A 13,042-nucleotide genomic window follows, 5' to 3' on the forward strand; every position below is an offset into this window, starting at 1 on the left:
AATTTGGGATTAATCCACAAATTTAGAAAATGAAGTCAGGACAGTGACATGCACTGGCAGCATATTGTCACCCATCTTAACATAATGTCACTCTGCAATGCAACGCAACACAGTAGGGTATATGCGCAACCAACTTCCACGTTGGGCAAAACAGGTAGAAGCACTTCCTTGCGGTTCGGGTAAATGGCAGCGCCCTACAGCAGGAGACCGGGACAAAGCACCCGTAGGGACTTTAAACGTCTACCCCCGGTGCCGACCCGGGCAGGCGTACGTGCCCGAACACCAGCACGAGGCTGGCTGGCAGAGGCCTTCCAATGGCACCGACATGATTTTACCTTATAATACATACATTTGGAACATTAGACATATTATATTGGAATGAAAGCACGCCTTTTTCACAACCCCTTGGTACCGGTTTACATCCATACAATGTGACAATATGTTTTCTTTTTCCTTCTACCTATGTATATTACGCAGCCTCGATTTTTCATAATTTTTTAGGGGAAAAAAATTGCCATACACAAAAAAATTACTGTCATTAAGATTCGATAAATATAGTGTTTAACTCCCGCAGGTGTGGTCTTTGTGGGGTTTTTGGGAAACGAGGCATCCGCATGCCTTGTCCGGAGGAACACAACAAACCATTTTGCTTAAAGTCCACTTCAAAAAGGCCAAAAACTGACCAAGGCTAACGCAACGCAACGCACTGCCGGGAATAGAGAGGTTGACAACACGACAACCATAAACTATGTGACATGGATTTAACCAATGACAGAGCAGTGCGGTTAGTTGAGATAGTGTCAAGACTGTGCTTCCAGTAAGCAATCGTACCCTAATGCTAACGCCGAATCGGACTGAGTAGGGAGTCGACAAGCTTTGCAATCAAATACATTATGCATTGGGGAGATTTATCCATGAAGTCTTTATTAGGTTTGCAAAAATAGGTGAATATAACAAAAAAGGCAATCATTCCTTCTTCAATTGTAGAAAAACCACAGTGCGCCTCACTTCAATGCTGCCGATTACTTTGGCTATTCCCGATTAACATTCACAACATATTACACTTGCAGAACAGAGCGGAGGAAAAAAGGTAACTCGCCAAACAAGCATCACTCAGAATCGTAAACCACACTTTGTTTGCAACTATGCTTATTTGTAAATGCAGTGTCTGGTATTTCAAACATAATTTGACACACACACACCTTCGCTCACTGAAACCGCTTTTAGTCTTAGTGCAGTATATTCTGATCAGTCCAAAGTGAGATAAAGACAATTGGTGGGCTGAGCTTTGATGCTTTGATGCTTCGATTTTAAGGCACGGCCACTTTGTAGGGGCTCCCGGGGACGTTGTCGTCGCCCCACTTGACGATGACGGTGTAGCTGCCCTTGTCCTTGACCGTGTAAGTGACGTTGTAGAGCTTGTTGCCCATGTGCTTCACGTACACCTCCTCGCACGGGGCGTGAGGTCCGTGCACGCCCACCATTAGCATGTTGCTGCCTGCGCACAAAAACAGCAAAGATTAACGTGACAAATTAGGCTGAAGTACGAATAGTTCATTTCTGTACTTAAGTGGATTTTTCAGGTATCTGTACTCGACTGGAGTATTTATTTTTCTGACGACTATTTCAGTTCCCGGAACCATGACTGCGCCACCAGAACATCTATCTATTTTATTTTTATTGAAGAATTTGTATTCTAGAATTTCATCTGCAAAGTGGATCAGATATGACATTTGAAAGTGCTCCCCACAAATGAGCTCAAGTTCTTCTATGGGAAACGGATGTTTACCCTTGCTAATTAGAAACAACTTACGTGGAAAAGGATGAACAAGGACAGGTGCCAACAAAATGAATCTGACTACTTTTAAGAGCAAATTTGCTAAATATTATTGAGTTTTATCATCTGCTGCCTCTCTGTGCTGTGTTCATTGCCTTGATGTGCGTGCCGCTAAGAATGCTAGCAATAAACTTGCATCTGGAGCAGACAGCTGTTTTTTTTTTTTTTAAAAACAAAAACACATACACACAGGAGCAAATGAGGCAACCTAAGTGCCTCCTGAAACAATGGCTCGTTGATGTGTGAGTACAAGATCAACTCACCTGCATTGCCGCAGTCGACCGTGAAATTGTTTTTCTGTCCCACCGTGGCCTTGCTCAGGCCCATTCCGCGGCAGACCACCTTGCTGGCGTCCGACGTCAGCTTGGACGAGGCGGCCGTTGCGGAGGAGCTGAAGGCCCCGCCGCCCACTTTGGAGGATTTGGTGACCGTCTCCACCAGGACGGACGACGTCTCGTGGAGGCTGTGGCCGCCCGACAGTCGGGCGCCTGCAAGACGGACGGCAAGGTCATCAAATAGGTCGGTCCTAGCAAGCTGCTAGACCGGTGGTGGTTCCCGTTTTTTCTTTTTTTTCTTTTTTTTTAAAAAATCCCACTACCACAACGTCGAACTATAAAATGGACAACAAGACTTAAGTTGTAAACTTACAAAAATAGTCAAGATATACAACTTTTTTTTTCCTCAAAATATACGACTTTATCCTCCAAAGATTAGGACTTTAATCACTGAAATACAATGTACAACTTTCTGTCCCAAATACAAACTCCTGAAAAATATCGGACTTAAATCTCAAAATCCATCCATCCATTTTCTTCACCGCTTCTCACCCTGAACCGGTCGCCAGCCAATCGCAGGGCACATAGCAACGAACAATCATTCGCGCTCACATTCACACCTACGGGCAATTTAGAGTTCCCAATTAACCTACCGTGCATGTTTTTGGGATGTGGGAGGAAACCGGAGTTCCCGGAGAAAAGCCACGCAGTTATGGGGAGAACCTGCAAACTCCACACAGGCGGGGTCGGGAATTGAACCCTGGTCCTCAGAACTGTGAGGCAGATGTGCTAACCAGTCGTGCCATCAATCTCAAAATGATGACTTTAATCATTGAAAATATAGAAGTTTTGATTTGGAAAGTTTTAAAAAAAATTGTATTATTACAAGCATTGACGCCATATGCTTGTAAAAAATTTCGGAAATATGCCTATTTAGTCTTGTCAAATTAATAAACTTTTTTTTTTTTCCCCCGTGCCCTTAATACTACTTCCTTATCCTGTAGAACACTTCATGCCAGGTGCCCTTTGTCTTATTTTTATGTTGAAGTTTTTCTAGGTTGACTAACTAGAAAAAGAAGCCATTGTTGCCAAGACAAGTAGCTGAGAAGTTTTTCTGACAACGAGAAATTGCTTCCATGACAGGTGAGAATGACAGGCGGTCACCTGTGACTTTAGCTTTGAAGGGGCTCCCCACGATGTGCTGCGGCCCGCCGTATTTGATGGTGATGAGATAGTTGCCGGGCGCCATGGGCATGTAGCTGACTTTGTAGCCTTCGGGGCACTCGCAGCAGTCCATCTTGACTTTGGACGGCCCGTCGATGTTTACCGACAGTGTCCCCGGGCCGGCGTTGCACGTGTTGACCACAAACTCGGAGGGCACGCCTACGTGAAGAAATCAAGGACGCCGACGGTTAAAGAAAGTCCCGCTCACCGGACGTGTTGAACCCACTCTGTGGCGGAGGTCGCGCCCACCCGTGTTTCCGCCCAGCAGTCCGGGTCCGTGCGCCGTGACCATGCCCGGATCTCCGACCAGTCCCGGGTCTCCCACCCGCACGTTGAAGGGGCTTCCGGGGATGTGGCAGCCGTTGAACTTGACGTCTATGGCGTGAACGCCGTTCTCCCGGGGAATGAAGCGCACGGCGGTTTTGTCTGAAAGGAGCAACGCACACACAATGTCAGGAGGTTCTGAAATATCAAGATTTTACAATCGGGATTCTGTCATGTTAGTGATGGTGTCGTGGTACTTTCGCCTGACTTCGGCGTGGATTCAGTCAATGTGGGTGACAATGGTTGTCCGTGTCTATTGTGCCCTGCGACTAACTGGTAACCTAGTTGTTGTCAGTTGGGTTAGTCTCCAACTGACATTTGAATTTCGGTGCAGGTTATTTCAATTGTAAACATAAACACTGTGGTATTTGATATGGGCTCCTTGAAGTAGATAACTATTACCAAAAGAAATATCTGATCCCAGTCTTAAGTCCTGCAGCGTAGTAAGCTGAGACGAAATAGCGCTTTGAAGTAAGTGGCCTACCGCCATCCAGCTCGGTGACGTAACACTCCTCGGAGCAGCCGGACGGGGTGTGGACCTTGGCGTCCACCACACCGCGAGTCCCGTTGCGCTGCACCAGAAACGAGGCTTCTTGGTTTACCTTCAAATCCTTCTCCTAAAAAAAGATAGGTAAAAATGTGATCACATTATGCGTGTGCGTGTGCGTGTGTTTGTGTGTGTGTGTGTGTGTGGCCCTCCAGGGACACCGAGTGTGTGATTCATCATAGCCGGACGAGAATAGATGGAGCAGTTGGGCGTGCGAGGCAGGAAAGGTCAGAGTTTAGCGCGAGGCGTTTAGTGTTTGTGGCCCGCGGCCGGACGAGCGGCCGCCGCAGACATGAGAGCTTGCCTGACATTTGAAATCCTGCTCTGATATTGCACTTCATCAGGCCTCTTGTGGCACAAAACGCTCACAAGTGGCATCCCCCGGCCCCCCCCCCCCCAGCTCCCTCTCCATATAAAAAAATAAATAAATAAAGGGGAGTTTTAATATTGCTGGCTATGAAAAGTGTGAAAGCAAATAAAAGGTGCAAGTGTGAAGAGAGTCGCATCACTGACCCTGTATTTTTCTACACGTTTACGTGGACATTGGCGGCATTCCCTCAGTATCGCGCAGTGCCGTTCGACACACTAAAAACTGACTAATTTGTGTAAACTGTGCTATCGTTCTTAATCCTTGCCGTATTTTCGTGTTGCAGACACGTGGGAACTGTTTTCAATTGTGAGGGGGGAAAAAAATGCACAATACATTTTTCACCAAAAGCTAGGGATATTGAGTTTTGGGGTAAATTTTCAGGATGAACCTAAAATGCCGCGTCCCTCTCAGAACAATATAAACTCAAACTGTGACTATCATAACCTTTACAGGTCAACTCCATTTGACCTTTGATTGCACATGTCCAACCGTTCAATCTTTCCGTACTTTTTTTGCTAATGGTGTGTGATACTACGAGGTTCGGTTTCGATCTGATACCGAGGAAATACCGGGGCCAATATCGTCAATACCAAACACCGCTACTTTTTAATAACAAAGGTTGATGAGTCATGAAAAAGCTCAATTGAATTTTTTTTTTTCCCCCCTTTGGAATGTTCATTAGTTAAACATAAGGAAGGTATTTTAGCAACATTCATAGGTAAATATAGAAAACAATGATCATAATAGAAGTTTGTTCTCTTGCTATAGTCTAAATATAGCATGTACTGTATACAGTATTCTGTTTATAGTTTACACTTGCCACCCCTCAGTGTGGGCAAAGTGGCACAACCGCTCCCCCTTCCATTGTCGACGACTTTTGCCCGTGTCGAAAAGTTGTCTCTTCGTAATTTTTCGGTAGAGGAAGGCTAGCAAAACGTGCTTATGAAGAGTGGCCGCAAGGGGAGCTAATAATAATACACGATATCACATTCGCGAGAGCGCCACCCATCACCCTTCATCATCACTCGACAACTTCAAGGTAATAAATATATCAATATAATTCTGTTTTAAAATGAACGTTTGCAGCCAGCTACAAGAGTTGGCATGTCTACAATCTGTCACATCAACTCTAGCGACTTGCTACCAAGGCAGCTAACTAGCTAACTACCATGACTAACATGAGCTCGTTTCCGCTCTGACGTTACTTTACAAAGGGGCGAAGAACAGAGAAGTCGCTACTCATTTTACTTTCTAAATGTAACAGATATTCTATTTGTTGTAGAAAAATGAAATTGATTGTGTTCAATGGGGGGGGAAAGTGTGACAACAAAACATGGAATAATCACTTCAAAGGCCTCTAAAAGCCTCCGTACCAAATAAATTCAAGAAAAAAAAGGACTAAAGTACACGCCCTATTCTACTGCCCTTACGGCTCGTCTCACGAATAATGTTCAATTTGCAATATTTCATTGGCGTTTATAAGGCAAGTGACACTGTTTGAAACGTCATGCTAATTTTGACCCGTCAACTTGAAGAACTCCTCAGATTTTCGGCCCGTGCAAGCTTATTGGTGGATGTTTTTAACTGGAATTTGTCAACCAATTGGAGAAGGGGTTCCCCAAGTAGCAGAAACAAAGTGGTCGAGGGGCATAGGTTGAAAAATAATAGTTATACTGTTTTGCTCTAATTTAAAGGTGCAGGTTTTTTTTTTGTCCGATTTTGTATAGGCGATACCACAAAAAAAAAAACTTGCCAAAACGGCAATTTTTTGCAAACTATTTCTCTGCAACCCATCATCAGATTTGGGACATCTTGGCACATTGCTAATTTCAGCGCTGTAATTGCAACACTCTGATACCGTGAGACGTCAGGTAAAGTTATCCTCCCTTCAGAATCTGTTACCGGCCCATTGCTAATCTTGAAATTTCACCCCCAAGCACAATATTATCCGAAACATTTTGTGAGTCGTGTAAAGTATGTCTGTTTTACCGTGGGATTGTGAATGAAACGCTCAGTAAGACCACGTTCTGGATTAGGTTGTGTTATTGTTGTCCTTGTCGCCATTTTCGAGCCGACAGCGTGTGCTTATCGGGGGGACAGTTAATCCCGACCTTTATCACCGTCCAGCTTGATCGTATTCCGCCTGTGTCTCTGCTTCATTAACACTTCAAGGGCAAAGAAACGGCTCCAACCGCTCACGCTGCCGCTCGACGCGTTTTGATTATTTTCGGCGATAAATTAGAATTCTCCCCGCAGGCGCGTGGAAGTGCTCACCTGCAGGCTTGTGAACGTGAGCCTGCGGGCTTCGTCTGACAGCGTCGCGATGGGAACGATGAACGGGCTGTCGGGGATGTGCTCGTTGTTGAACTTAATTGACACCTCGTAGTCACCTGAGGGAACAGATGGCTTTTTAGTTTTCAGCGCCACGCAAACTGGAGAGAAAAAGACTGAGAAGAGGACAGACCAAACCGGGGGAAGGACACGCTTGGATGAAAATGAAAATCAGGACAATCAAGCGCCATGCGAGTTTGTTACCAGGTTCTTTCACGATGTAGGAGACGCCGCAGGAGCCGTCCTTCCTGTCCTCGAAGGAGATTTCCGCCTTGCTCGGCCCCTCCACGGCGATGGACAGCCCGCCGGCGCCGGCCTCTCTGGTCCAGATGCTGAATTCAGCTGGTGAGAAAAAAACAACTCGGTGAAAAAGTCCAATGCCATATCACGATTCATCGTGATGGGGTCTTCTTTTTTTCTTCAAAGTGATGTTATCTCTTCGCAGCGAGTGTGACAAGTGAGAAGGAATATCTTAAAAAGCGTGTTTTGACAAGGTTCATAGTGTTTGAAGCGTGTGGGAGGGTTCAAACTACGTTTTGTAGTCATAGTGGCCCTCTGAGGGAAACCATAACTACAATTTGGCCCTTAACAAGAATGAGTCTGACACCACTGACCAATAGTTTCGCGGGTGGTTCCCTCGCGATAAATGGAGGTTCACTGCACAGAGACGCAAACGTGACTTACAAGGTGCTGCGGCCACGCCTCTCTCCAGGCCAGGACCTCCCGCACGGACCTTGTGCGCCCCCCCCTCGCCCATTGGCCCCACCGTAAACTGGAAGGGGCTCCCGGGGACGTGCTGGCCTCTGTACTTGACGTTGACGGTGTGCGGTCCCATCTCCTGGGGGATGAAGCGCACACTGTAGGTGCTGCTTCCGCCGTCCACAATGTCGGCGTCCACCGTCTTCCCACCGGGGCTGGTCACCTGGGCCGTCATGGCCTGCGAGCCCCCCTCAGCTGGCGAAGTGGAGAATCATAACGGGTTAGAAACAAATAGGGCTAAAAGATATACAGTAATAGTAATATTTATCCTCATCAACGAGTGTGTCCAACTTGCTTTATCAGAATAAAGGGTTACGTGTTTTGTGTTGAAATGTTGAAATGTTGTGGCCTCTTTACATCGAGGAACAAACTCCATTTGATGCATCATCCTTTCAGACATGCGACTGAACTAATTTTCCCAGTTTTTTTGTAAAACTGGCTGGTGGTCCAAGGTAAATTTAAACTAGCGTATTGTGAAGTTCAAATAGTTTCATTGAACGTTATACTTCTGTTTGTTAGATTAAAATTAGAGTGCTTGCATTCTGTTCTCAGTCAATTAATCGTATGGTACTTAACGACGGATTTACACTACAACCGTGACGATACGAAAACAGTTTATCGTTACAAACTTGTCTTAGAACATTACCCTGAAAAATGAACAGATTAAAGATGATTTTTGTTTTATTATTTAAATCACTGGAAGTGCCTGTGTACAATTTCTGCGAACAACTCTAGCTAAACCTAGTTTCTCTTTCAGTCAAGACGAAGTACTTCAACATACTACCTTGACACCAATTCCCAGTTTTTCAGCGAAAAGTTAAGTTGCAGAGAAAAAAAACCCGAATGGCTGAATTTGTAGGTCGTGAAGTGAGCTCACCTTCAGGTCTGGCCGCGATGCCGGCGAAGCTGCTGAGGCTCTCGCGGCCCAGGAAGTCTCCAAAGACGTCCCTGAAGGGGCTTCCTCCCCCGCCCACCTGGGTGCTCTCCTCCACCCGGACCTCCCGCTTGGTCTCGCCGCCGCGGGTTTTGCTGATCTCTGTGCGCTCGGTGCGCGTGTAAGTGTGGCTGCTGCGGGTGAACGTCCGGGTCAGCCTCTCCTGGGCGGACACCATCTGGAACCAGTTTCCTACGAGCAAAGAGAAGGTTGGCTTGCCCCTAATGTAGACTCTTTACTCTGGACACATTGGAAATAACCAAGATGCGCCATTATTTTTGATGTTACATTCCCTTTGATTGTTGCATTCTTTAGCTAAACATTTCCAAACCGTACGCTGGGGAAGTGATCTGTACTATTTTTGCGGAACTGGCATGTGCGCTGACCTGGAATCTTCAGGTTGAGTCCACAGGTGCTTCCCACCGAAGCAATCGAGGACGCCTGCCTCTTTCTGGTTATGCTCTCCTTCATCCTTCCTTCGCCGGTCACCTTCACTGTGAACGGACTTCCTGGAGGAGGCAACAAAACGACAAAATACATAATAATATATTTTCCCAGTGGTGGGAGGTAACAGAACAACTGCTTTGTTCTGAGAACTTATTGTTTTCCATTTTGCCAAATTATCAAAACAGGAGTATCAAGTATGTATACTTCTACTTAAGTACAGAGTGCAGAGTACTTTTGCCACCAATTCCTAACCTGGGATGTGCTTTTCGGCAAACTTGATGTTAACGGTGTAATTTCCAGGTTCTGTGGGACAGTAGGTCACTCTGCACGTCCCGTCCTCCATATCTTCACAGTTGATGTCCACTTTGCTCGGACCCTCGATTGACAGCGCCAGCCCGCCGTAACCTAAAAGGACGAAATCGGCACTTTGGTGTTTTCTACATTTTCCACACTTATTTTGCCGTTGAAGCGGCAGGTGTTGTTTCTGTGGTGAGTACCGGCATTCCTGGTGTCCACGAAAAATTCGGCCATCTCAAAAGTATGCGCCTCCACCAGGCCTTTGCCGAAAGCTTTGACCCGGCTGGCCTCGCCGATCTCCGATTGGCCGACCATGATCTTGAAAGGGCTGTTGGCCACGTGCACGCCGTTCTTCCTCACACTCACTTCGTGCTCGCCCACCTCTTTAGGGGTAAACGAGATACCTGGGAGAAAAAGGGAGTAAGTCAAGCAAGGTACACACATGCTGACAATCGGGACACAATTCAGCATTTTCCCTCCCTTCCAATCAAAGTCAGCAAAGGCCTGATTATGGGATGTTCATGAAAGATTATCCTGAGTGATTATCCTGTGGTGTGGGGTGTGTAAGTAGTGATTTTTCCTCCCCAACCAGGACAGATAATGGTAAATGATACGGTGAACTCCCGCTATATAGCGATACATTGTTTGCGGCAACTTTTTTCAAGGGTTTTTACAGTATACAGGCAATTCCCAATTTAGAGTTGCACGGCGTCTATGTAGTACCTCATTGTGCCACTACATGCCAGGAACATAATTAAGAGCCAGAAGAAGAGGCAGAGAAGGTCCATTATTGTCATCATGATTCCCACAGAGCAGAGAGACTGGATGCCTGTGAGTATTGTTTCTATGCCCCGTTTGTATGTATTGCTCCTCCGTTTGTGTTTAGTAGCTGTTGTTTGAAACTTTATGGTTACCATACCATCAATGCTACTTTCTGTTAGCCCATCTGTGGCGTTCTGTTTTATATGTCAGCAGTAAGCTAGTGGACTTACATTGGACAAAATATGCTTTGGTTGAACATTTCTGTTTAAATACAGTATACAATGTTTAATTCTTTCTTGTTTTATGCGTGAGTTTTACAGTAAACGTCAAGTGGAAGTGACAAACAAAACAGCTTGAAGCAAGCACACTTTGTTTCTTATTTGGGGAGCTGTGCGACAAGAGTCTTCTTTTCACTTCCTCTAAGTGACGTTATATGATAGTCTCCCATTTCTGAGGGACAGTGAGGGAGTGAGCACAAGTGCTAAGGGATCATTTTAAAGGTGGGTTTTAATAAGTATACGTGTATATCAAGCACGTGGGAGGGGTAAAACTACATATTACTTTTTTACCCATCGCTGGTGGGTCTGAAACACCCTGCTATATGAGGGTTCACTGTAAACCTGTTCAGTTTTTCCACTGGGAAATCCTTGTGTATGGTCAGAACAGAGTCAGGCCGAGCCAATGACAGAGCCAGAATAGGGACATGAGAACAATAGCCAATCAGGATGCTTGCTGAAGCTTGCGCTGTTGCCGGACAAATAAAGGAGCAACCGTGAGGGGGTCTCCCGCAATTTCCAAGTCAGTTACGACATGAAAGATCGATGTGTGTGAATGTTTTCTCACCGAGGTGTCTGTTGGGCAGCCTCTTGAGCAGGCAGGGCTCCTCGTTGCCCGAGGGCGCTCGGATGCTGGCACTGAGTGAGCTCAGGTCCGTTTCGGCGATCTTGAGCGACACGTCGGCGGCCGTGCCCACGTTCAGCTGTGACGTCCTGGTAATGGCGTCGTCGCCTGTAGGTGAGACAAAGGTGTTTTCTTTTGAGATATTTGAGCGCCAGTTGACTTGCTGAGGCCAAACGAAGCAATTTCCTCACCGGTGATCTTGGCAATAAAAGGGCTGCCGGGAATGTGCTTGTTGTCAAACTTGACAATGATGTTGTAGTCTCCGGGCGCCGTGGGAAGGTAGGACACAGTACAGGTGCCGTCTTTGTTGTCCTTGCAGGTGATCTCCGCCTTCGACGGGCCCTCCACTGCCAGGGAGAGACCACCTGACAAACGCAACCAACCGGTCATTTTCTGCTACTTACGTAGAAATAATGTTTACTCAATACCAAATGGCAAGCCGCCAGTGCCTTCAATCCTTGTTGGGTCATACCTTCTCCTGCGTTCTTAGTGACCACAGTAAAGGTGGCAGCTTTGTTGACCATGCCGTAACTCAGGCCCGGACCGTAAGCCGACACCACTCCGCTGTTCACGGCATCCACGAAGAACTGTAGAGGACTTCCTGCAGTGAGCAATGTGGTTGTTTTGTCATTTACCTTTGTTAATTGCAGAAATGTTACCTCAGGCATGAAATTGTTTTGGACATGAATTGATGCGTGAACAGTAAACAGACTTCATTAACGGATGTTTTATCTAATTCTATTTTGTTCATGAAATGACTTACTCGCTTACGTGCGACATAATACTAAGAATTACATTAAAATCCTCAGTAAGAATTCATGAATTGTGAATTTGCATTAAATTAAGAACAATTCTATTCAACTTTTGCAATACAAAGCATTTTACTGGACCTGGGATGTGGTTGCCGTCATATTTGATGTCCATCTCGTGCAGGCCTCGCTCGGTGGGTTGGTACTTGATGGTGATGGTGCCATCTTTGTTATCCGTGATGTGTGGCCTGGCCGTCTTGCCCGAGGGCATCCGGACCTCGCCTAAGAGTGACAGTTGAATTAGTTGGTTAGCGCATGTGAGTGCAGGCCTGAGGTTTTCGTATGTTTGCGTGTGGCACCTGATATTTCTCCTTGCTGCGGCGTGAACGGCACGAGGAAGTTGACCGGTCTGAAGAGAGGATCGACCGTGTCGCGAGGAGCGACCGGCTCGTTTGAGGCCTTGCGGACACAAGGAATTTTAGTGGGATTTTTGCAAAGGGTCTCGGCTGGCTCTCTCTGTATGTTCGTCCATTCATCCATTCGTACTGCGCTCCTGTCTAGCTACAGTGGATATTAAAAGTCTGCACACCCCTGTTCGTATGCCATGTTTTTGTGTTGTTAAAATAAATTAGCCCAAGATCAATCATGACAAAATGAGATTTAGAATTCTGCACAGCTCAATTGAGTTGTTTTGATTCATTTTGAAAGGGTAAGTATGTGCACACCGTCTGAAAACTGGGATGTGGCTGCGTTGCGAATTAACCAATCACATTAAAACTCATGTTAAATGGGAGTCAGCACACAACCATTTCAAGTGCCTCTGATTTAACCAAAATGAGTTTCACATGTTCTAGTAGGCTTTTCCTGACTTTTATAATTCCTTCTACCAAAATCTCCCAAACCTATGTTGAAAATGTGTTATGGCCCGATAAAACCAAGGCTGAAACTTTTGGCCATAAATCCAAAACGTTTGTTTGACGCAAATACAACACTGCTCATCACCAAAAGAGCGCCATCCCTCAGTTGGAACTAGGACCTCAGTCAAGGTGGAAGTGGGAATTATCAGCAGGTCCAAATAGCAGTCAGTGCGAGTACAAAGCCTTCAGGCTTCAAATAGAAAAGATAAAAATGTCAGGAATGCCTGGTAGGTAAATCAGGGGCACTTTAAATGGTGGCAAGTGTGTGCTGACTCCCATTCAACATTAGTTTGAATGTGATTAGGTCATTGTGAAAACATCCACGGTTATGAGGGTGTGCACACTTGTGCAACGATATTATCATTTACA

At 45.9% G+C, this 13,042-nt stretch overlaps 1 protein-coding gene across 2 annotated transcripts in view; it reads right to left on the reverse strand.

The window, feature by feature from the left end:
• Nucleotides 1-903: 903 nt before the first annotated feature.
• The window catches only part of LOC133477783 (filamin-C-like), a 38,506-nt gene continuing 26,367 nt past the window's right edge, over nt 904-13,042 (reverse strand). For both annotated transcript variants that reach the window (XM_061772934.1, XM_061772933.1), the window contains 17 exons: nt 12,116-12,215; nt 11,898-12,038; nt 11,480-11,608; nt 11,199-11,372; nt 10,951-11,115; nt 9,546-9,749; nt 9,301-9,453; nt 8,988-9,110; nt 8,545-8,793; nt 7,593-7,862; nt 7,113-7,250; nt 6,852-6,967; nt 4,145-4,277; nt 3,586-3,762; nt 3,277-3,495; nt 2,101-2,325; nt 904-1,498 (listed from right to left, as the gene is read on the reverse strand). In XM_061772934.1, coding sequence (XP_061628918.1) covers nt 1,311-1,498; nt 2,101-2,325; nt 3,277-3,495; nt 3,586-3,762; nt 4,145-4,277; nt 6,852-6,967; nt 7,113-7,250; nt 7,593-7,862; nt 8,545-8,793; nt 8,988-9,110; nt 9,301-9,453; nt 9,546-9,749; nt 10,951-11,115; nt 11,199-11,372; nt 11,480-11,608; nt 11,898-12,038; nt 12,116-12,215 — 2,904 coding nt within the window. In that variant the 3' untranslated portion in view covers nt 904-1,310. The remainder of the gene's footprint in view (nt 1,499-2,100; nt 2,326-3,276; nt 3,496-3,585; nt 3,763-4,144; nt 4,278-6,851; nt 6,968-7,112; nt 7,251-7,592; nt 7,863-8,544; nt 8,794-8,987; nt 9,111-9,300; nt 9,454-9,545; nt 9,750-10,950; nt 11,116-11,198; nt 11,373-11,479; nt 11,609-11,897; nt 12,039-12,115; nt 12,216-13,042) is intronic.

Source organism: Phyllopteryx taeniolatus, chromosome 5, assembly GCF_024500385.1.
Source record: "Phyllopteryx taeniolatus isolate TA_2022b chromosome 5, UOR_Ptae_1.2, whole genome shotgun sequence".
NCBI lineage: Eukaryota > Metazoa > Chordata > Actinopteri > Syngnathiformes > Syngnathidae > Phyllopteryx > Phyllopteryx taeniolatus.